The 24,196-nt window shown below is 47.2% G+C and overlaps 6 protein-coding genes across 6 annotated transcripts; 3 read left to right on the forward strand and 3 right to left on the reverse strand.

Moving 5' to 3' along the window:
* Positions 1–136: 136 nt before the first annotated feature.
* Positions 137–1,822, reverse strand: VC83_00612 (uncharacterized protein). Its single transcript, XM_024464300.1, has 2 exons — positions 320–1,822; positions 137–270 (listed from the first exon to the last, which is right to left on the reverse strand). Exons 1-2 carry the CDS (start codon positions 1,455–1,457, stop codon positions 161–163), a joined length of 1,248 nt encoding a protein of 415 aa, XP_024328260.1. The 5' UTR covers positions 1,458–1,822; the 3' UTR covers positions 137–160.
* Positions 1,823–3,782: 1,960 nt separating this feature from the next.
* VC83_00613 (uncharacterized protein) lies at positions 3,783–5,059 on the reverse strand. Its single transcript, XM_024464301.1, has one exon. The coding sequence runs from the start codon at positions 4,971–4,973 to the stop codon at positions 4,002–4,004; it is 972 nt and encodes a 323-aa protein (XP_024328261.1). The 5' UTR covers positions 4,974–5,059; the 3' UTR covers positions 3,783–4,001.
* A 1,331-nt stretch (positions 5,060–6,390) lies between these two features.
* On the forward strand, positions 6,391–7,973 carry VC83_00614 (uncharacterized protein). The gene has a single exon (XM_024464302.1). It carries the CDS (start codon positions 6,487–6,489, stop codon positions 7,825–7,827), a length of 1,341 nt encoding a protein of 446 aa, XP_024328659.1. The 5' UTR covers positions 6,391–6,486; the 3' UTR covers positions 7,828–7,973.
* A 484-nt stretch (positions 7,974–8,457) lies between these two features.
* VC83_00616 (uncharacterized protein) lies at positions 8,458–11,831 on the reverse strand (the record flags this gene model as incomplete). Its single annotated transcript, XM_024464304.1, has 4 exons — positions 8,458–11,060; positions 11,108–11,317; positions 11,364–11,520; positions 11,661–11,831. The coding sequence occupies 4 exons, from the start codon at positions 11,829–11,831 to the stop codon at positions 9,835–9,837; spliced, it is 1,764 nt and encodes a 587-aa protein (XP_024328262.1). The 3' UTR covers positions 8,458–9,834.
* Positions 8,514–9,713, forward strand: VC83_00615 (uncharacterized protein; the record flags this gene model as incomplete). The annotated part of the gene is made up of 4 exons (XM_024464303.1): positions 8,514–8,604; positions 8,662–8,687; positions 8,974–9,519; positions 9,579–9,713. 4 exons carry the CDS (start codon positions 8,514–8,516, stop codon positions 9,711–9,713), a joined length of 798 nt encoding a protein of 265 aa, XP_024328483.1.
* An 11,048-nt stretch (positions 11,832–22,879) lies between the features above and the next one.
* VC83_00617 (uncharacterized protein) lies at positions 22,880–23,151 on the forward strand (the record flags this gene model as incomplete). The annotated part of the gene is made up of 2 exons (XM_024464305.1): positions 22,880–22,919; positions 22,988–23,151. 2 exons carry the CDS (start codon positions 22,880–22,882, stop codon positions 23,149–23,151), a joined length of 204 nt encoding a protein of 67 aa, XP_024328263.1.
* Between the last annotated feature and the right edge of the window lie 1,045 nt (positions 23,152–24,196).

A 24,196-nucleotide genomic window follows, 5' to 3' on the forward strand; every position in this document is an offset into this window, starting at 1 on the left:
CGGAATAACTCGAAATATAATGCGACGTTATTTACAGCTAAAATATACAAAATATGTGTTATTAAAGTGTACAAGATTCTAAAACACCAATACCATCTGTCTTATTATACAAGTCGGTTAAAACAGCCAGCTGTTTCCCGTCAGTCCCTTCCATATTCATTCATATCAGGGTTTCCAGCTGTTCCCGAAAAGAGTCTTCATATAGTCGGTCCCATACGATGCTATCAGCTCCTCTCCAAACGCAATAGCCGAATCGTGCGCACCAGAATCCTGATCCGGTCAGCAACTAGTCTCTGCTCGAGCTCAATATTCCAGTCACCCTTCCGTGGGGACGTGTTAATAAACCGCGTCCAGTTCCCTTTCCACCCTGCCGAAACATCGGCTATCTTGTCGCCCAGCATCGACGCCTCCTCACCTTCTACGGTGACAATCACTGCTGCGTTGAGGTCTATCGTATAGACGTCATCTGCAAAGACGTTTTTTCTTATCGATGGATCTGCTCTGCCTGGCGGTAACAACAGGCCGACGTACTCTCCGATAATTTCGTCTTTTGCGAATGCTTGCATAGTTATAACGCCCTTGTTGACTTGGCTAGGAGCACTGGGATAAGGGGGGTACTCGTGAACCTGGACACATGGATGGTCAACATGCCATGAGACGCATGTGCAGCCTGTATCGTCCGTGGTGGTGTCAACAAAAGTTTCATCGCAATCGCTACAGATCAAAAAATCATCTGCTTGGTTAGCAGGGATGCCGGCTGTCGCGTTGCGGACGTTCTGCGGATGGTCGAGGTATGTTCGATTGGCTGGCCACGAAGGAGGCGCGGTTCTGGGCCAGTATCTCCGGTCGAAGGCGGACTCTTTTATGTTTTCCATAGGTTTGTCTTTACGGGAGCCACTCATAACCATGTTTCGATCTGTTCCACCGTTTAAACAAAAGTAGAAAGCATGGGGATGCACACCTTCGAATATATCGTCTTCTAGGCCCAAGGGATGGGCAGGGACATCAACAGGCCAAACCCCGCTGCGGAATGGTGCTGAATCCGGGCCCGTATCACTAATATCGTCGAAATAGCTTATGATAGCTTCTTTCCATGGGAGCTGGCGCGAGCGGGCAAAGAAATTGATGACAGCCATGTGCTTATCTAGCTCTATTAGTAGGGCCTTCCATAAACCATCTCTCTCGTTTTTAAATACCTCGATGAACGTATTAGAAGTGGAAAGCGCGCCGAGGTACATGAGCCTATGGAGACGCGGTTGGGGTGGCTGTGAGTTATTTAGAAACTGGGTGAACCGGGTGTTTGTCCTGTCGCTGAAAACGATGGCATCAGCAAGCGCCGAGTTGGCCTGAGGAAATGGCTGTCCTGCATACTGGCACTCGAAGTCCCGGACAATATCTGTCAAAAAGACAGCGGCTTTCCTACTATCGCCACGGAGAATCCTGATGATGATGTCCATCGGATGGTAACAATAGAGAATAGTGAAGAAAGGGGCACTTTATCACCCCGGAAAAAGAGATGGATGTTGTACTGAATATTGATGATGATCAGGAATAAGAACGAGATTTAGCATTTGGAAAACCTGGCTGTTCACATGAATATTATACACAGAAGGGACAAAGACATGGCGAGAGCATTGTCCGGGAAGTGAAGAAAGGAATAAACCCATTTTCTTCTCGCCAAGAGGTATAACTCTGGAGAATCGCTGAGAGTAAATGGGATTATGAGTCTTTGACATTCACAGTGCGGTATTGAGCAACTTTGGTTCCTTATGATGTTTTTCTCCTTGTCTCCAACAATGGGTTTAAAGAAAGTGAAAGGGAGAAGACACGGCAACAAAGACGACAGCAAATATGACGTTCACGGCTTCTTTGTCAGTTCTATAATTGGAACTGCGCCTCAAGGAATCGTGGATGACAACAATAAAACAATGAAGATATTCAAGAGAACACAGCTATTGGTGTTGCCGGAAATGACGCGATTAAAGGCGCATATCTCGAAGGGCCTGACAAATCTAATTTTGGCATAGCTCCTGTCATAAACACAATGGTGAGGCTTTTGCTCCTGCGTGTTATTTTTATTCAGAGCCTCGCGCCGCTCAAAAGACTGGGGGTGATGTGCATAGGTGGCTGTCATGCATGGCATCTTCCTTGCAACCCAACGCATGGAAGTGAAGTCATGCGCGCGCATAGGCACGCACTATCTTTCCATCTGCCACCGGCGGTTTCCCATCCTCGATCTCTCATCTCATCCTCAGTCCCTCGCCGGTAGATTTTAGAAAACATTTGCTACATGGTCTCCCTGGCGACATTATCCTTAACATCATCAGCCACGTTGCACAGAGTGAAAGCGATCTGGCTGCGTTGTGCCTTTCGTCGCGACACCTACGTAGCCTCGCAACGCCAATTCTGTACCGAAAACTCTTTTGTCGCGATGATAATTTATCGGATCGTCGTCTGGTTCCATGCTTCTAAGATCACTCCTACGTGACCGGGCATTAGGAGGGTTTGTCCAGGAGCTGGATATTTCGCCTAGAAGCTGCGAGTTTCTTGGCCACTCCTTCATCTACGAGGACAAGATACTGATACCAAAGGTGCTAACAGAAATTGTAGAGATTGGTTATTTTAAGCAACATTATGGCTTTAGCGCGACACCGCCGATTGATAGGTGGCATAAGGTGGTGGGAGCAAACGAGGGAAGGGAATTGTACCCTATAATTACAATTATTATCTTTTTGTGCCCGGGCTTAAGACAAATACGCTGTAAGAGGCGAATAGTGTTCTCCCAAGCGATGGGGAAGAAAACTATATCGAGTGGTTCTTTAGAGTCGTCAGACGCAGCCACCAAGAAATGCGGGACGGAGCCGTACGAATAGATCCGCCGGCTTTGTTAGAGGAACAAGGCCCGAAGAGCATGACACCGCTGCTTCCTTACATTTGGCACGGAAAGTTTGCATTCAAACCGGAATGGGGACAACCCAGCGACGGGGTAAAGTTAGAGCTCCTTCTGTTCATACGGCGCCATCAGTCGAGTCACTACATCTCAACGGCTTCGTACAACTTACCCAGGCCAGGCTTGACTTCCCGTCGGGCCTGAAGACACTCATCATGGAACAATGTGTTTGTGAGGCAAGAGTGGCCGGGAGTATTCTCCAGGCATGTGTACGGCTAGAGTTTTTCTCGTACGTGCATGGACACAAAGATGCTACTATTAACAAGTTTGACCCACTGTTGAAGATGGAAGGCCTGTTGTGCTTGACGGGTTCATTGAGGCAGCTGCGTCTTGCACGGGGTAGTCCTTTGGTCATCGAGTCGAACTCCGCGAGAAATTCTAGGCTATGATCTTTTGCTGGTTTTAAAGTTCTCACCCACCTCGTTCTCCCCGTGGAGTTTCTAGTTGGCATGGTAGCAGGCACTGGCCCATGGAATCTAGAACTGTGGAAGCTTGTTTCTAGGTGTCCTGAGTATCTGCTTATAGGTGGACTCGAAAATGAAGTGGTGTTGGCCTTCGCCCAGCAGGAGGTACTCAGTACTAGAGTTGGTTAAGAGAAAGTCGATAGTTGCTCCTAAACTGAATCGCATTATTCTGCAAAATATCAGTCCTGTCGAAGCAGACGGCGGTGCTCTAACGCCCCTGAAGGAGGCATCTGGAGAAAATCAGGTCTGGCTCAGCACTTATTACGGAAAACAGTCCGAGGACTAGGCCGTAGGCCTTATGTTGGATTCTGAAGATTAGCGATTCCTAGCAACTACGATTATTACATGGGTTATCACCCAACCACCAACTGAGCTCATTATCCAACAGGTGGCCCGGCTGCTACTTTGAGTCGACACCAGACCTGATTTTCTCCAGATGCCTCCTTCAGGGGCGTTAGAGCACCGCCGTCTGCTTCGACAGGACAGAAGAACGGGAATGGGAAACAGCCAACAAGCACATGTACTGTATATATTGCCATGTCTTCTGTATCTTCGATATTTTAGCTTGCCGCCTGTATTTCGCCATCTCATGGTGTAGCCTTCGGCTGCACCTTATTGTCAGACCGTAACTGCTCTGCATTCGGTCCTGCCTCAACCGACCTTGTCTCAGTCTCTTCACAATCCTTCCTGGGCTGCTCAGTGCTAATGGTATTGGCATTATTAGCTTCTTTGTAATTATTAGAGGCATCCGCAGGGCCGTCATTCTCGCTTTTTGCAACAGCCGGAGTATTTTCAGTGAGCGAGATTTCCTCGTTCCTCGTTTTAGTCTTCATTTTCCGCATCTTAAACCACACCATCATTCCCATGATAGACAACAGCAAAAATGCAGTCACAACGCCCATAACTATCTTGCCGGGGTCACCGAGGAACTCATCATCGATCTCCTTGACAGACCAAGGGTAGCAGTTTGACTTCACGACAATGTAGATACCGAGGCCGAGATAGAGGAATGGTATTATGAATGAAGCATATTTTTCGGCCAGGCGTACGATATGCCTCTGCTTCATAATAAGAAAGGCGATAAAGCACCAGATGCCGAGTAGAATGTAGTAGAGCACGACGTAGACGGCGACCTCGGCGCCCTTCGCTTGGGAGAAGAGAGGTATATAGGTGCCGATATTGTCGCCCCCATTCAGGATCGTAATGAGGGCAACCTTGAAGACTGATTTGGCGATGCACTGGGATTCCGATTCTTCTTCCTCCGTATCATCCTTTTTGGGGAAGAGCAGGTCAAAGAGTTTCCATACACCAAGCAGAATGGGTAATAGGCCTAAAAAGCCAATAGGTTCAGACGGGAGTGCCACCGCAACGGCAAACCCGATTAGACTGACAACTACAATGACGGTGAAACCGATGTATTGCCCAAGAGTGATCTTAAGGGGAGTGAGATTCCTAGAGGTTGACGACTCGGCGAAGAAGGTCACGAGAACAAACGCGTCGTCGATGTTGGTCAGGACGAACGTAAGACATGCTGTGCCAATAGCACTGCCGAACTGCATAATAGCAGCTGTCGGTTCAGAGAACACGTCTCGGTATGGGGGAGGTTCAGGGGCAGGAGGAAGAAACAAATGGTTGAGAGGAAAACACGCTGCCGCAGATCGTGCAGCTGCTCACCTAGCGCGGGCGGGCAAAACGCACGACATCTATCAAATGCGGGAGTGCCTTTGGTGACAACAACCCCAAATCTGCCCGTGATGCGGAATCCTTAATAATATGAAGTGTAATTACTAAAGCTATAAAGTTATCTTAAGTAGACATCTATAGCTTTATAGCACTGAGACATCTTTTCTAGTCTACACATACGCCATGACTTTGAAAGTGCCAAGCCTGACCCTCTATTGAGACTCCAACACACTTGATCTCCTTTCGTTGCCAAACTCGAAGCCTGCCTGCGAGTCTCCTACCTGCCTTATTCTGTACACACGGGGGCTTCAACAGAGTCTCCGAAGGGGAAGCTTCCGTATGTGCGGATTGATGAAGAGGACGAACAATTAACCCCGGTCAGCGACTCTACGGATTACGCGGACGTTGATCAAATTAGAAGCCGTCGACGACCTGAATGCATACCTCCCCCCCGCCTTAGGGAGCACTAGACCTCGCCATTCGACCCACTTGAAGACAGATCATATAGTCAAGTGATTGCCCAATCTTCTGTACTACGCGGATAGAGTCTATGACGCGTACTTCCAACTACCGCAAATGGACTTGGCAGAGCGAGCTTGTGTAGTAGCGTTTGGTGTTGAACTATACCCCATTGAATTTCAAATTCCATTCGACCAAAACGGATGAGCTGCAATTCGACAAGAGACACAGATGGCTGCGGTCATCACGATGGTGGCTACTTTGGTGCGCGGCCCTGAGATATATAGCGTGGTGCTATTTACACCCAAACCATGAATTTTGTAACTAAATATATCAACAACTATTTAGTAGTAAAACTATAAAAATGTATATTTAGCCTTTCATAGGCATTTAAAGTGTCTTATTTGAATTTTAAAGCAATTAGGCTTATAGTCATTAAGATACTAAGTTTTGGCCCCCACTTTAGACCTAAGTCTTAATATCTTAATGACTAGTTATAAGCCTAATTGCCTTCAAATTCAAAGAAGACACTTTAAATGCCTATAAAAGGCTAAATATACATTTTTATAGTTTTACTACTAAATAGTTGTTGAGATAGTTAGTTACAAAATTCATGGTTTGGGTGTAAAATGGGGTGGGCAACTCGTTCGTGTGGGCAACTCGTACGTGAAATACGTTATATGACCGCGCTATTAAGTATGATGATGCGCTGTATAAGTGATTTCTTTAGTCCATTTCACACAAAGTATACCAAGCCGTTACCAACTCCATAGAGCCCTATTGTAAGTTCTGTAAGCTCATCTCATTTTCTCCCTGTTCACATCACATCGTCCGTCTAAAGTTTATACGTTTATTCTATCCCCTACAATTATTCCTACTTACTTCCCTTTCCCCTTCCCTTCTCACACCCCCATACAATTACAATCCGCCATGCGACCAGGCCTCCCTGAAATCATCCGCGCCACCGCGACCTGCCTCCCTCCCATAACAGACAAGTCATTCGCATCCCACTTCGACTTCCTCTCCCGCCACCACCTCGTACTCCTCGGGGACTCATCCCACGGGACCTCAGAGTTCTACCACGCCCGCGCCGAAATCACTAAACGCTTAATCCAGTACCACGGCTTCACAACCATCGCCCTCGAAGCCGACTGGCCGGACGCAGAATGCATCGATCGGTATATCCGCGAGCGTCCCGGGCCGCGGACAGAGCTGAGGAAGAATGAACCCCCCGATGCGCCGTTCGAGCGTTTCCCGACGTGGATGTGGCGTAATAAGGAAGTACAGGATTTCACGCACTGGTTGCGGAACTACAATTCCTCGCAGCGCGGCTTTGATTGCGCGGGGGTCTTCGGGCTGGACCTGTACAGCATGGGCAGCTCGCTGAATGCAGTGGTCAAGTACCTCAACTCCGTGGATTCTGTCCTGGCCGAGACGGCTAGGCAGCGGTACGCCTGCCTCGACCCCTGGGTTGACGACCCGTCGGAATACGGGATTGCGTCTATGATGTCCCCCGCTTTCAAATCGTGCGAGGAGAACATCTCCTCCGTCCTCATGGACCTTCTAAAGCGGCGCCTCGAGTACGCGGCTGCGAGGGGGGATGGCGAGGAATTCCACAGCGCGGAGCAGAATGCTCGGCTCGTCGTTGACGCAGAGAGGTATTATAGGTCGATGTTCTACGCTGACGACAAGAGTTGGAATCTGAGGGATCGGCATATGTTCGATACGTTGAATCGCTTGATGAAGTTCAGAAGGGGGGGAGTGGTGGTGTGGGCGCATAACAGCCATCTTGGGGACGCGAGATATACGGATATGACGAGGAGGGGGGAGTTGAATCTGGGACAGTTGTGTAGAGAGAAATGGGGGCCAGGGGTGGCGATTTTGGGGTGCGGGAGCCATGATGGGACTGTTGCGGCCGCGCACTCCTGGGACGGGGATATGCAGACTATGAGCGTTGTGCCTTCGCGCGAGGATAGCTGGGAAAGAGTCGCGCATAATACGGGGATGGCGAGTTTTGTGCTTAATATCCGCGAGGCGGGTTTGCATGATGAGCGACTAAAGAGGGCGTTGGAGGAGCAGAAGCTGGAGCGGTTTATTGGGGTTATTTATAGGCCGGAGACAGAGAGGCAGAGTCATTATAGTAGGGCGGCGCTGGGGAAGCAGTTTGATGCGTGGTTGTGGTTTGATAGGAAGGAAGCGGTGAGGCCGTTGGAGAAGAGGCAGTTGAAGACGCCAGCGGGGTTGGAGGAGACTTATCCTTTTGGGTTGTAGGTCCGGCCGCGACGGAAGATGTGATGGAGGGGGCTACTATAGGTCCTATATCAGGGGCAATGGGGTCGGCCCCCATGAGGCACCCTAACCTTTCATTCAAAGGGTTGAACCACCTGAGGATTAATTTAACTTACTGTAAAGGTAACGCTAGCTTTGCCAAATCCATTTCATCTTTCTACATCTTTACTAAGTAGGCTATTGCGCCTTCTAAGGGAATATATCAAACAGGCATTTGGAGACCTTTATGCAGTCCTCATATTCTTAAGGGACTCAACTTGCCTGCTCTGCTTACACAACCCTTCATTTTGCAACTTCCTACAAAGATCGATGAGGGGCTTTTTTAGGTAGATGAGAATGGGACACACTAGGTTTTAGCTACTGGCTGCATACATCTATGTCCTAGACACCCAAGAAGAACATTTGCGAAATGTATGCTCGTGGTAGTAAAGCCGGCCAAGTTGAGAGAAGTTGGATTGAGAAATGCTTCTTCCCGAAGTTCAATATGCAGGTTGACTCTAAGGACCCGCTGATTGACTTCTAAGCGACTAGTGCAGTCCTTGCCTATTTCAACTCCTGCACCCGCCCCCTTCTGCCTTGCCTAAATCACTTTAGCTTCCCTCGCTCATCAGGGTCAGCGTCTACTTCAATAAAGCTTACTGCTTCTTGTCTATACTGCAATTAATACAATGTTTGCAGCATTAGTCAACATCATCAATGATGTTGCCCTAGGACCAGAGAATCGAAAGGTGAAGAAATATCTCGATGACGCTACATGCGGTAGGTTAATAGTTGCAGATATCTAGTCTATTGCGAGATGTATCTAACTCAGAATAGAGTCGGTTGCTCGAGACCTTAGCAAGGTACTTTCGCCGTAACTGAGCGGGTTCAAGGAGCGAGAGCATCTGCAAACTACATTTTATAAGTACTGCACCGAGGGCCCATCCCAGCAGAAATGCAAGTTTTGTCTTCTCATCTGGTAAAGCAACTGCTTATGGGATATCAGACTAGAATGAAGAAAGCCTCACAAGACATGTACGAAGCACCCATTCCGAATCTGTAATCTCCGACGCCGCGCTCCAGCTTCTTTGGAGAAGTTTCCATTTTTACGCCTATCATCCATTTCCCCGGGACTCTCAACATGGACAGGTCGATTTTGAAGCCTTCCAACGCGCAGTCTTGCTCACAGCCTTCCAATGTGACGGCCTCCTTGGCACCCTGTTACTTGAGTGGTTCTGGCGCAACGATGCAGCATTCTTCCGCAGAGCCAATTTTGAACGCATGTTCCGAAGCATTGGGGTCCCAGAGACTACAACTCAGCTATTAAATCAGCAAAATGGTATGACTTCTGCCTTGAGTGATGCTATGGATGTTTTGATCATGGTTGTGCCTCAATTTATGCACGCGGCTCCGTCACCAGAACAGCTCGAGGTTGTGGCATGGAACCTGTTTGCTAGGGAGACTACCTTGACGCAAAGAGAGGTGAAGCGGGAAGTTGTATCGACCTTGAAGTATTTGTTGCTGAGAATAAGATTGAACAAAGAGAAATGGAGGTCGTTTTGCCACTTGGGCGATTTCGTAGATGCCAGTCCGGCAGACAAAGAGTTGACTGAGGCGTTAGTCAACAGCCTAACAGGGGATGGCAGCGAGCAGACCGTCACATCTGACCAGCTTCTTCTAGCAATAGATATAGTAGTAAGTGTTTATTCACATTTCAAGTACGTGAAGAGCAGCTTTTACTGAATCCTTCACAGCCTAACCTCCAGGCACGATTCTATCAGCTATGGGCTGTCTTGTTCCAACCTTCAGCACCCATCGCTCAGGCGAAATTATCTCGAGCACCTGAAGCTATGCCAACTCATATCAATGGAGCCGTCTGGGCGATCTAGAAGCAGAGCCAGTGCTCCAATGAACATGGGCCAGAAAATGTCGATAAACTCATATATTGCATTTACCTCTGGCCCTCTACCACATCATCATCACCCCTCATCCATAATCACTACTCATTACTCAATAATACAACCCCTCCTGCCACCATGCACACCTCTTATTCGCTGTCGTATCCGTTATCTGCGTTCCCAACTTCCCAATATCAATGACCTGGGTACTCGAATTCCCCCCATACAGCGGGAAAAACGGCACGCCCTTCTCATTCGGATTCCCATTCATCGCAAAACTCGTAATATAATCCTGCAACGCCTCCGCCACCGTCCTATCAACCGGAAACCCCTGGTTCAACGTCGATGTGTCCCCGTTGAAGAAAGTGTATGCGACGTCCTCGCCGTGTAGTCCGGGAGGGACGCGGAAGTAGTAGCTGTACGTGTTGTTGCCGTAGGCGAGGTTGAGGGCGCGCGTGTTGCAGGTGAAGACTGATTCGGAGACGAGGACGGAGGTGCGGGAGAGCTGCGTGGTATAGGGGAGGGAGCCGTCGAAGTTGGGGGGGTAGAGGTCCGTGACTATGGTGTCGAGGGCCGTGGGGAGGATGGCTGGGACGGAGCCTTGGAGGTACTCCTTGAGGGTGGTGTCGCTGGTGACGAAGGGGGAGGCGAAGAGGAAGCCCTCTTCGGAGTTGTGGCCCAGCATGACATTGAGGCTCTTATCGAATTGGCCCTGGAGGAGCAGTTCGCCGGGGAGCTTGGGGGCGAAGTCTTCGTCGACGGTTGGGCCGTAGGTGAATGTACCGTAGTTGGAAAGACCCGTCACGGCGTAGTTGGTGTAGTACAGTTGCTCAGTCGTTAGATTGCGAAGATCATCGACCGTGGCGACCTGCTTCTGGGCGATGAGAGATGCGAAGCTGAGGGTCTTCTGAAAGACGGCCTCGTTCTGGTAGTTGCTCGGGCTTGGGACCCATCCGGGGCTCTGCACGATGGCCTGTTGGAATGGGACCTTGCCCTTCAGCCCACCGTAGGCGGTGATCTGGTGCATAATAGATCCGCCGCCGGCGCTTTCACCGATTACTGTGACACGGTTTGGGTCACCGCCGAAGAGGTGGATGTTCTTTTGAACCCACTCGAGCGCCAAACGCTGATCGTGCAGGCCGATATTGGCAGTACCGCTCGCCTGGTACGTAGGTCCGGACAGCCATCCGAACATGCCTAATCGGTAGTTCAGAGCTACAAAGATGATTCCCTTCTCATCACCATCTCTGGCACTGTCAAGGAGAGTGGCGGGATTGCCGCTTCCCGTCTTGGAACCTGCAGTGTATCCGCCACCGTAGATCCAGACAAGTACTGGGGCTACTATTTATCAGCAATGAATACGGTTAGGAGTGGAATAAACTTACCACCGCTCTGCTTGTTCTCCACTTTTGGAGCATCGTAGATCGACTTTGGTGCATAAACGTCCAAAAACAAGCAGTCTTCAGTCGTCCCTGCGGCTGGCTTTGGAATGTCATCCAAACTGAAGCCGCCGCCGGAGCCAGAGCCCGAGCCGGGCCTGGTTAGGTTCTCAATGGGCGTTCCCGTCAGAAACGCCTGGGCAGTCAAGAGCCATGCTATAATCGTTAGCAAGATCTTAATGAAGGCGGCAGATCTAAGTACCTGGGTTGGCTTGAGGGCAGATGGGATTGCCCGATCCATTGTTGACAGTCGTGTTCCTGTGTTTCGGCGGGACGGGGGCTCTGAAGCGCAGATCGCCAACTGGCGGGACAGCGTATCTGATGTTACTGAACGTGTAGTAAGGGTGCTTCCCAGTGTCCTATGGCGGTAGTCAGCTACTGTAAATCGTTGAAGCTATCCATAACCCATGACTTGAACCTTGAGGCGGCAATTGTCTCACGTCTATAAAAGTAGGCCCAGGCAACCCCGAGTAGCCCGCAACGGAGAGAAATAACTCACGTTAATCGAGGCACTCCACAACCCGTATCCCAGATCTACCGTTGGCAACGGCGCCGGCGCCGCCGAAGCAAGCGCAACAGCACCAATGAGAGCAGAAACTGAGAGAGAAACGCGAACCATTTTAACTATATCGATCAAGATGGCGTTGCAGAAATTGCAGAAATTGCACATCCTTATATAGCCTCGTAGCTAGTCCCAAGGCTTCGGTGGTGCCATCATCAAACTCCGTGTATAGCATAGCGAATGCGATAGGACCCGCTTCGGGCCTGGCGTGGCAGGGGAAAGCAGGAGTATCAGGCATAGAGCATATGTGCCTCACGTATAGAGCATATGTGTCATTAGTTAGCCAGGGTGTGACCAAACAGGCGCGTTAGAGGGCGCCAGGTCAGATCTATCCGACTGAAAACCAAGGGCACGAGCAGATAATTGGCAGATAATTGACTTGTAGGCATGGGGAAGGGTATGTGCAGCGCATCCTAGTGCGTGCTGTGAGTGGTTGGTGGGACTGGCAGCGCGAAGGTCAGCCATAGTAGATTCGCCGGATGCGTGTAACCGGCTACATGGTGTAACCAGCCAGGGTTAGCACAAATAATCATAGGGCAAAAAAACCATATACCATGCACGACCCCTGTAAAGAACTATATACCATGCATTTTGAAATAAGAACTACGGAGTATATACAGTAAAAATACGATAAGTCGATGCCTCAGATCCACAAAAATATATCGACTTAATGCATATAACGTACATGTATTACATGTGATTAAATTAAAAATTGAAGCTATTTACATAAACCATGAGTCTAATGTCCCCTGCCTTTGTGAATTGGCTTCAAGGAGCCTTAACTGTCTCTCAAAACGTTCAAAAGAACGTAAGAACGTTGGTGCTTCTGAGGTGTCACTATTCCCAGATTCTGTAAACTCAATCAGAACTTGAATGGCGTTAATCGCAGCATGTGTAGTTTGTAAGGACACAGGGCACCCAGCTCACAGTAATAGCATATGAGAGTGCGAGTCGGAGGCTAAACAGATGCTATCCTATAGGTCTACTATGAAGGATACAAAAAAGATGAAGAGAGGAACCCCCGTTGGGTCAATCTCCTTAAGTACCTGAAACGTCCGACTCGGCTAACCTGCCTTCACCCTCACCACGTGACCGTAACCTGCCCGACTCAGATCCTTTCCGTCACTGAGGGACAGGCATCCTTACATAGTTGGCACAGGCTGTGAAGAAGGCTCATCCTCTTCCTCATCATCTTGAGTGGTATCTGGGACGTATTGTGACATGATATCCTCAAGAATAGCATCCCCCCCCTGAAAATCCTCCCACCCCTCTAACTCTTGTATATCCTCATCGACTGGATTTAAAAAGCTCAAAAGATCCATAGAGTCGTGTACATTCCCAGCTTGTTGTACTTGTTGATAGAGATTGGTAATATCAGGAAGAGGTTGTGAGGATAGTTGAACTGGCTTTTGAACAATCATACTCTTTCGAAAACAGTTATAGATTGTCGAGTTTGTAAGGTCGTGATTCCAGGATTGAAGAAGCCATCGAATAGCAAGTCGTATATTCATCGTTTGCACAGGATCTTCATTCCTTTCAAAAGTGTCAAGGATGTAAAGGAGCCATTGTCGACGGTAATGAGCTTTGACAGAGGCAATGATACCTTGATCTAGGGCTTGAAATCGACTTGTTGCATTTGGAGGAAGCCAGATAACTCAGATATTCGCAGGGGGTGGTGTCGATTCGAGGGCCTTGATATGTGCTGAAAAGTTGTCCATGGTGAGAAGAACCTCCCGTGTTGTACCAATACGAGCATAAAAAGCCCTTAACCATTCTGCCATAATAAACTGATTCATCCAAGCCTTCTTATTCCACCTCCAAACCCCTCCCATTGCTATGACGTCGATGTTTCGTAAAGCTCGAGGCGTTTTCGCCTTGCCAATAAACCAAGGAGGACATCGATCAATACCAGCAGCGTTACAACAGAATACGACAGACATCCTTGCCTTGTCCATCTTCCTTCCTACTCGAGCCTCCATTGTAGAAAGCCCACGAGATGGCATCATCTTCCAGTATAAACCCGTCTCATCCATGTTATAAATGTTGTCCTCTAAATACTCCCCAGCCACTGTCTGAATAGCCCTCATCTCGTCCTCTGCTGTCTCACTGACTGATGCCCCTTCTCCTTGCCTCTTTCTATTCCGGATGTTGTGACGTAGTCAAAATTTCTGTATCCAAGCAATGCTAAACTCTGGCGAAGGTGTCATACTGACATTCGTTGCACTCAGTTTGCTATCAAACTCAAGAGCAAACTTAGAAATCTCCTCCTCAAACCTACAAGTCACCATACATATCTTGGCTTATCACACCAACAACAGAAGCAATACTACTCAACAATTGCTGCAAACTCTTCTACTACATCTGTTTATGCTACATACATCACGGCATATCATTTGAACACTCATTGAACAAGTTATTAAGAAAATCTCCTCCTTAAGGGGGTGGGCCAATACTACCACATGGCATATCTCTACCAACTAGAGGCCTAGGAAGATGAACGATAGCTCTAGAAGCTTCTACAACCCTCTATGATTCATTACACGTCATCGCTCCTTAGTTACCCACAAGATTGGTTAAGTTATGACATAATTTATCTATAGGTACTCTGACCTTGGACCTCCTTTTCACTTCCTATAGGCTAGGAACCCAAGAGATGGTTCTATGGGATTCTCTTACGTTCACTACATGATTAGCAAGCTAGTTGTGGGTCGCACTTGATTTCTAATACATTTACCAAGCCTGGTTAGTCATGGAAAGTCATGGAAAATGAGAGAACTACACTCCTTGGCATAAATAGGATTGCCCTTTCCTTAAGAAAGGGCAAGCAGGCAATACAGTAAATCGACTAGCACATACTTCTACGTCTTTTCCAAGCTTCCAAGCATTCATATTGTTATTCTCTGTTTTTGAAAAGTCAGTGAGGTGCTAACCTCTGACTTACCCCTGAGTTCTCAGACTCAACATTTGTTGCAACTTGTCTAAACCACTTCACCACATCATACACCTGATTGCTGCGTTGTGGAATAGTCTAAGCTACAACCCTTTGGCTCTGTTTCCTAAGACAGTGTGTTGTCTTAGTAAAATCATCCCTTCCTTGGGTGGCTAGATTCTCATATCTGGTGCACCCACCATTACAGAAGGCTTCCCTTGATATTGTGGTAGTTGTGACCAAATTGGCTTTACCTTCTCTTGTAAGATCTCCGCAGTTGTAAAACCTCCTTTTGAATCGATTCGTTCTTGCCACTCAAAAAGAATAGCCTCAATATCTGGCCAAGCCACTTCCTGTCAACGTATATTTGTATCGTTCCTCTTCCCTATTGTTGGTGTATTAATCGGATCATCAAGGTTGATAAATCGGCTGCTAAGGGATTCCGAGACTGTAGATTGACTAATTTGAATGTTGTACTTCTCAAAAAACCAGGCGATACAATCTTTTTGGGAATGTAAGGATGCCAAGCCCTCAGTGATGGAAAGCATTGGAGTCGGGCAGGTTACGGCCACGTGGGGAGAGTTAGGGCAGGTTAGCCGAGTCGGACCCGTTTCGGGTACTTAAGGGGATTGACCCAACGGGGTTCCTCATCATCTTTTTTGTATCCTTCATAGTAGACCTATAGGATAGCATCCGTTTAGCCTCCGACTCGCACTCTCATATGCTATTACTGTGAGCTGGGTGCCCTGTGTCCTTACAGGGAAGGTCGAGGTGTTTTGTTGACGGTCCATTGTCGAAGAGCACGACGCTGTTCAATCGTCATCGAATTGAGCTTTCTCGAAGGCATTCTATAAGATTCAAAAGATTAGCATAAGTCGATATTCAAGGAGGATCTCACGATATCAGATGTATTGTGTTTTGTATGTAAAAAGCTTCCGTACAGAAAAAGATATCGAGATAACGTAAATATCGGCTAAAAGCATATCGACTTATCGTATTTTTACTGTACCATGCCAACGTCCTTGTCTGCCCCACCTACCCACTCATCGCCCATTGGCATTCGAAACTGTATTGAACAGGTCACCGTCACCACTGCACTGTCGCTCTTGTGCTCCCATAGTAGCCCCCGTAAGCATGTAGTTAATGACCTCATCATTGATGGGGATGATGGCATCGCCGAGCATTGTGACTGGCTTCACGACATGTGCTACAGCGGCTACGGACCATGTCGGGTACAGGCGCAACGACGGCGCCAAGCGGCAGCATGCTGCCATGATCGCAGATATCTCTACGGCCACGCGGATTCCGGGTGTCTTGTCGGCGAACCCGCTCTTTTTTAGGTCGTCCACGAGGGACTCGAGTTACAGTCGGGTCGCACAAAAGATTGAGTGCTTCAGCATCTGTGTCAAGGTCGTTAATGCTAACTGGCGGCAGAGTGTCTTCATACATCTGTGCCCATATAACAGCAGAAAGGTCTTCAGGGAGGTAAGGGGTAACGTGCGCCCCAGTGGCGAGGATTAGGGTCATGGCATGACCGCAGGGTATGCCATTCTCTTGGAATATAAGGCAGGAGCACGTCTTATCGTTGAGGTTAACAATGTGGATACGTTCGTCAGGCTGCACCACTCGTCCTTCAACAGGTGATGAGATCTGGACTCAATTGCTCTGAGCATAGGCTCTTGCCTCGTCAACCTGCTTATCTACCCAAGGCGTCGTATGTCGGCCTGCAGCAATGACTATATGCGCTAATGCCTTGCGCTCAAAGCACTTTTCCATTACCCGATGCCAGAGACTGTCAAGCAGCTCAACTACTGGCAATTCTCTGTCGATTTTGAGAACTTGATTAACGCTCTCAACAACGTTACTAGTGTCGTGGCCGTACTGTCGGCCTTGGAACAAAAAGTGTACCCACTTCTCAGGCTCAGCAGCAAGTAAGTATTCTGCTGCTTCAGCCTTCTGCTTGCATAACTCTGCTAGCGCAGCATCATATGCAATTGGTTGCTACTTCGAGCAACCTGCCAGAACAGCGGCGTTAGCCCTCTGCCAAACTTTTCAGTAAAGTTCTCACGGAGGTGATGGCAGCACCAAGCCACTGCTAGTAAACCTCCTAGCACAGCTTCTGCTTCGCGTAAGCCTTTGTAATGATCTGAGATCATCGTTACCGGCTCAGCAGAGATCTCAGGCATAGCCCAGCGGCAGTGTCGGAGGAACCACTCCCAAGAGTCTCGGATCTCAGACTCTACTAACGCCCAAGCTAGCAAGACGACTTCACCATTTGCATCAATGCCAACAGCGAGTAGGAGAGAAAGTATGAAGCAGGCCTTCAAAAAGGTCCCATCTACAGCAACGAGGCGGCGACAAAGATGGAAGGTCTCACGTGAGACTGGGGGACATACAAAGACCCGTTGAAAGCGGTCTATAGATAGTTATTAAGTAGTTCGCTAGACAAAATAAAGGGAAAGAGCTCACTATGCTGGTCAAGAACGAAGTCAATGTTTACACGATGATAAATAGCTTCTAAGCGCTGCTTATAAGCTGGCAGCAGCTGGAAGCTGTGTCGCTGAGCGCCAATGTCGCCATTGAGGAGGCGGAGGTGGCAAAGCTGAGCTACTTTGTAGCTGACCTCAGCAGCGAAACGCACACGTAGGAGGTTGACAATGTCTTTAGGCATTGTGGCCTTTGTCACATTTAAGTGATGAGAGACTACAGAGTCTAGCCACTCCTTCTTTGAGGCAGATAAAAAGTGCTGAGTGCCTCGGCCAACACAAGTGTGCTCAGCCACAGTGACAACAAGCTCCCAGTAGCTGTCCTGCGCTCGTTGCACTGCACGGCAGCACCAGCGACAGTGGGCTTCGGCCTCCGCACAAATCCAGGTGGCACGGCCAGGGTCTCGGTATGCCATCCGGAAGGTAAACTTTCCCTTAACTGCCCAATCGTCCAGGGCGCGGATCATAGCGTCAATATCTTCAAGGTACTCTGTACCATCGACAGGCTCGACGAGTTCAGCAAGCAAAGCCATGTTCTCAAAAAATGAGCAGCGCTTCTGCAGGCTAGTAAAATGCCAGAAAATCAAGTCCTTCAGGGCGGCCACAAATGAGGGAGGAGGGCGGTGAGTCTGCCAGTTTGCCCTACTACAGGTTGACTGCAACGTCGACTGCAACGACGATGGCGACAGCAACAATGGTGACAGCGAGGTTGGTAGACTTGGCAGTGATGTGCGATTGGATGGATGGGTGGTTGAGTCATGAGTGGGTAGCGCGGGCTACTCAGATTCTCGAAATAGTAACAGCATGGTATATAGTTCTTTACAGGGGTCGTGCATGGTATATGGTTCTTTTGCCCATAATCATATTAATCATGACTATTCGAATAGTCAAATAGCACGTAAGCATGATTATTCATAATCATGAATATTCGTGATTATGATTAACGTATTTCACAAGCGAGTAAGCATGATTATTCATAATCATGAATAACGTGGTTGTACACCGAGTCGATCACTTTTCCCCACCCTACTACTGTAAGGATGCCTTCTCATCTCTCACTCTAAGGAGCAGACTCTGAGTAGCTGCGGGTCACGTGTGATCATTTGGGCAGGCTAACCGAGTCGGATGGGTTTCGGGTACTTGAGGGAAATGACTCACGAGGTTCCCCCTGGTCACATGTGATCATTTGAGCGGGCTAACCGAGTCGGATGGGTTCGGGTACTTAAGGGAATTGACTCACGGGGTTCCCCCTTGATCTTTTTTGTATCCTTCATAGTAGACCTATAGGATAGCATCCGTTTAGCCTCCGACTCGCACTCTCATATGCTATTACTGTGAGCTGGGTGCCCTGTGTCCTTACAGAACTACACGAACCAAGATATTTACCAAGGTGGACCTCAGAGTCGCCTATAACCTAATTCGAATCAAGGAAGGGGATGAGTGGAAAACAGCATTCTGCACCCGCTATGGCTTGTTTGAATACTTGGTTATGCCCTTTGGTCTAACAAATGCACCAGCATCCATGCAGAGGCTCATGAATGCAGCTCTCCATGAATACTTGGATGTGTTTGTTATCATCTACTTAGATGATATCTTAGTCTACTCAGGAGACCCAACGGAACATATTGGTCATGTTCGGAAGGTATTACAGAAGCTAAAGTAGCATCGGTTACTCCTTAAGCCAGAAAAATGTGAATTCCACAAGGATCAAGTAGAATTCTTAGGCTACATTGTCAGAACGCATGGCATCAAAATGGACCAAGCAAAGATCACAGCAGTGTTGGAATGGCCAACACCAACCACGGTCAAAGAAGTACAAGCCTTCTTAGGCTTCGCCAACTTCTACTGGAGGTTTATTATGGGATATTCCAAGGTAGCTCAATCACATACAGAGCTTACAAGGAAAGACCTTACGTTTGAATGGGCAAGCAAGGCAGAGCCTGCCTTTCAGGAACTTAAGACAAAGTTCACAGAAGCACCTATCCTAGTCACATTTGACCTTGTAAAGAACAGACTCCTCTGACTTCGCGATTGGAGCCTATCTAAGTCAGCCAGATAAGGACGAGAAGCTTAAGCCAGTTGCATATTACTCTAGAAAACTGTCACCTGCGGACTCAACTACGACATCCACGACAAGGAGCTGATAGCTATTGTCGTTGCTTTTGAGCAATGGTGAGTATATCTTGAAGGATCGACCTACCCAGTACAGGTATGGATGGATCATAAGAACCTTATATACTTCACCACAACCAAGGTGCTAAACCCCAGACAAGTCCGATGGGCAGAGACACTCGCAGCCTACAACTTCACGATTACATATCGCAAGGGCTCTGAGAATGCAAGAACTGACGCTCTTAGCAGAAGGACTGACTACATCGGCCCTAAAGAGGAAAGACCTAGAGCCATATTGAAGAAGACAGACGCAGGAATGCAATACAACGAATTGCTAGCCACAATTGCCACTGTGGAGAACTCGGAGTTGGAAGAAAGACTCAAGAAAGCTTATGCAACAGACGAATTTGCAAAGCGAGTCTTAATAAAAACCGAAGGCGACTTCGCCATCAATGAACAAGGATTGATCCGATTCAAAGGATTAGTGTATGTCCCAAACAAAATGAGACTCCCGCTAGTGCAAGAACAACACTCGCTACCAGCACACAGCCATCAGGGAGTAACATGCACCTTTGAACGAATCACCCGACACTACTACTTCCCAGGTATGAGGAAGCAGGTGGAAATGGTAGTAAGAGAGTGCGAAATTTGCAGCAAATCAAAATCTAATAGGCACTTGCCATATGGACAGCTGAAATCTACTCTAATACTAACAGGAGCATGGAAATCTATAGCTTTAGATTTCATTATCAAGCTACCACCCTCTTGGGACCTGTTAACAGGAGTAGTATTTGACGCTATCCTGGTTATGATGGAAAGACTCAGGAAATACAGAACGTTTGTGCCATATCTAGAAGCTAGTGATGCTAAAGCACTAGATTTCGTCCTTCACATGGTCTTTCAGACCTGCGTAGAATTGGTCACAGATAGCCTCATCTCCCCAGTTGGTGAGTGTTGCATGCTGTTGAAACTCAGCAGTGTATGCAACTGCTGACCCTCTCTGCTTGAGAGCCTGGAGTGCCCTGACTGCATTCCGTCGTTCATCAATGTCTCCGAAGTTTTTCTTAAGCCTTTTAAGGAATCCACCCCAGGATACAAAAATTTCCTTTGTTCCTTGGGTAACTAAGGTGCTGCATTTTCCTTCAACTGTTGGATGGTTCATGTAGTCAGCGAGGTAGTTAGAGATCCATTCTGAGGCTGGTCCTCGAAAGAGTGCCACAGCCCATAGGACCTGTTTCACTTCTTTGTTGAAGTGTTTGGCGTTAAACGCCATCCATAGCTCCGTCTGGATGATGAAACTCTTGAGCTTCTTGCGATCCCCATGAAAGGTGTCTGGGAATGCAATCTTCAACTTGTTCGAAGGGTGAGCCTGTGGGGCTTCGATGGTAGGTTCAGTAGCAACCTTCCCCTTCAATCCAACATTTGATCCAGTATCGTCTCCAGCCATGTTGATTTGTGTGTAAGCTGGTACCTCGTGTAAGTGGTGCTCAAAATGTAATGCTGACTTCTAAATGATAGAAGACACAGAGGTTTCTTGCATAAGGTTGATTTGACAGAGTAGGCAGGGGATTAAACACAAAGGCTTTCCAAGTAACACGTTACAGTATTGTAAAGAATACTATATTGAGTTGAGCACAAAGCTCCTATCTAAGGAAATACTATCTACTTATATAGTGGTGTCATGCCAAAGGGATATCCGTGGATAACATGGATAACATAATATCCATGATATCCAATGTTATCCATCACCTGATATTCCGTGGATCCCTGTGGATAACATGGATAACATAATATCCCTGATACCAATGTTATCCATCACGTGAGGTTGCAGCTGTAAGCGCTAGCCATAGCACTAGCACTTAGCCGTAACACATTAGCAGAGGGGGGACCTGTAGGTGTAGGCGTCTGTAACTTGACATCCAGCTTTAATAATACTGCATTAGGATTGAAAGGCACAAGGCCAGCTCTGTGAAATCTAGCTTTCACATTTTCAGGTGTAATTAACTGCTTGTATGCAGTGTGGAATTCTAGAAAGAACTTGACCTTAGTTAGTAATGTGGTTTATACAGGCTTTAATAAAGGTTTTGATTTGCTGTCTGTACATCCGTTTAAGAACACTAAAACACCTAATATCAAGTGGCTAGGTTAAGTGAGAAGAGTGAGGGGGGAGACAGAGACTAATGTTGTGCTTCTTGTATAGTCCTGAAATTCGGCCGATTCATGACTCTCATGCCTATCTAGTACTAGCAGCTGATATGGCCCTTTTGCAGAGCCACGAGTATGTGTATCAAAGTGCTATAGCCATTCTAGACCTGTCTCATTGTTAGTCCATCCATTGCTAGTAGCTTTAATTGCCTAATTATTAGGAAGGCTGCCTTTAGTATACCAACTTGCAAGGTAACACTTCCCTTATACTACCAAAAATGGAGGGATACTCCTGCCTTTAGCATTTACACAAACAATTGCTATAGCCTATTCCTAGTTGCTAGGCTGAACTGCCTTGCCTGAGCTAATAACGCCCATCATAAAGCCTGTCTTGTCAAAGTTATAGAAATCACAGTCTTAGATGCTGTACTTTGCTCTTATGTTCTGCACAAGTTAAAATCACGCTCTAATAAGCTTAGGATCTTCACACAAGGCTCTTTAGAAGTCATAAACATGATTAAAATGCGTCTTTAGCTCTAGGCGGCATTGTATGAATCAATATGCCCATCGCGTCCTAACGTGCTTTTCCTCCTGTGATTCGAGGATATAATTTGCCATATCTTCTACACTAGCAAGCCGAGGTACAAACCCTCTTACATCCATATCTATATTTCGAATAATTACTTCCTCTATAACTTAGTCAATTTATAACAATTGGCTTTGGTTTCAGTGCAAGGTGTTTGGCTATCCATCCTATTCGATAGTGTCATGTACAGGACTTTGTAGACTTTGGCAGTAGAGCGACGACTAAGTTTTTTTGATGAATAAATAGCTTTGGTAGCTAGAACGATTCACGCTTCTTGGGTTTGATTTTCCATTAGTGGTTGTGTAGAAAACCTTTGTGTTTAATCTCCTGCCTCCTCTGTCAAGTCAACCTTACATAAGAAACCTCTGTGTCTTCTATCGTCTAGAAGTTAGCATTACATATAAGGGCAGCACCCTGTTACAATTAAATTACCCCCGTTTTAGTCCATGATGTCCTAGCATGGATGTAGAGACTTCTAGCTTATCATCTTATACTTGCTTGTAGGCCCATTACTACTTAGGATGCTAAGGTGTGTATATAATAGCTTAAGCCCCTAAGGACGCCGCCTTGTTAGCTAGGTAAGGAATTACACTAATTACTTGCTTAGCCCACCTAACTAGCAAGCTAATCAAAACCCATTAACTAGGGAGCTAGAATACTCTTATAATGATGTACAATTACACTCATGCTACATCCTACTAAGCCAAAAAAGACGATAGTATTCTAGCTCGCCTAGAATACGCATAACACAGTAATTTGGTTGCTAAATTGCTCTAATGGCTCTACTGGTGTAACAGGGTGCTGCTGTTACAGTACATGTGGTATATAAAGCACTTTTAGCGTGTGACAGTAACCAGGGCCCCTGCCCCTCTATTCCCAAATCAGCGCTAGGCTCTCTATGCCAAGAAATTGCCATATATGGCAATATCTGGTCGAAGGTGCCTATACACTGCCATCACCACTACGCCCGTCAATGCTGACGATTAGCATTGCGAACGAATGGCAGATTCACCGCTGCCACCCTCAATGAAGCACTCGGAAGCCCTCGTCGTGAGGCACTCGGAAGCCATCGTCGCGAGGCACTCAGAAGCCCTCGTCGTGAGGCACTCAGAAGCCCTCATCACGAGGCACTCAAAAGCCCTCGTCGTCGAGGCCAAAGACCGGTGCTAGGAGTCGGCACACAAGGAGGACAAGGGCGGGATGAGGGGGAGGTTGTAATGGTGGGTGCACCAGATGTGAGAATCTAGCCACCCACGGAAGGGATGATTTTACTAAGACAACACACTGTCTTAGGAAAAAGAGCCAAATGGTCGTAGCTTAGACTATTCCACAATGCAGCAATCAGGTGTATGATGTAGTGGAGTGGTTTAGACAAGTTGTAACAAATGTTGAGTCTGAGAACTCAGGGATAAGTCAGAGGTTAGCACCTCACTGACTTTTCAGAAACAAGGAGTAACAAGATCAATGCTTGGAAGCTTGGAAAAGACGTGGAAGTATGTGATAGTCGCTTTACTGTATTGTCTGCTTGCCCTTTCTTAAGGAAAGGGCAATCCTATTTATGCTAAAGGAGTGTTGTTCTCTCATTTTCCAAGACTTTCCATGACTAACCAGGCTTGGTAACTGTAGTCAATGTAAGAGAATCCCATAGAACTATTTCCTAGGTTTCTAGCCTATAGGAAGTAAAAGGAGGTCCAAGGTCAGAGTACCCCTATAGACAGATTATGTCATAACTTAACCAATCTTGTGGGTAATTAAGGAGTGATGACATGTAATGAATCATAGAGGGTTGTAGAAGCTTTTGGAGCTATCGTTCATGTTCCTAGGCCTCTAGTTGATAGAGATATGTCATGTGTAGTATTAGCCCAGTAACTAAGGAGTGATGTCATGTAATGAATCATAGAGGGTTGTAGAGATATGCTATGTGGTCATATCGGCCCAGTAACTAAGGAGCAATGACGTGTAATAAATCATAGAGGGTTGTAGCAATCGTTGAGTAGTATTGCTCTTGTTGTTGGTGTGACAAGCCAAAATATGTATAGTGACTTGTAGGTTTGAGGAGGAGATTTCTAAGTTTGCTCTTGAGTTTGATAGCAAACTGAGTGCAATGAATGTCAGTATGACAGAGGTGCTCTTGCTATTGCTGCTCATAACAGCCAGTGTTCATTTATGAACACCGGTCGTTCTGCCTAGGGGATCTGCCTCTAGGTAATGCTCA

Source organism: Pseudogymnoascus destructans (genome assembly GCF_001641265.1).
Source record: "Pseudogymnoascus destructans isolate 20631-21 unplaced genomic scaffold scaffold_1, whole genome shotgun sequence".
In the NCBI taxonomy this organism is placed as follows: Eukaryota; Fungi; Ascomycota; class Leotiomycetes; order Thelebolales; family Thelebolaceae; genus Pseudogymnoascus; species Pseudogymnoascus destructans.

Excerpts from the sequence above, each read along its gene's own strand:
- VC83_00612 (XM_024464300.1), bottom strand. The coding sequence starts at position 1,457 with ATGGACATCATCATCAGGATTCTCCGTGGCGATAGTAGGAAAGCCGCT. Across the intron at positions 271-319 it reads TAACACGTCCCCACGGAAGG|GATTCTGGTGCGCACGATTC; the intron begins GTGACTGGAATA and ends TGACCGGATCAG.
- VC83_00614 (XM_024464302.1), top strand. The coding sequence starts at position 6,487 with ATGCGACCAGGCCTCCCTGAAATCATCCGCGCCACCGCGACCTGCCTC.
- VC83_00613 (XM_024464301.1), bottom strand. The coding sequence starts at position 4,973 with ATGCAGTTCGGCAGTGCTATTGGCACAGCATGTCTTACGTTCGTCCTG.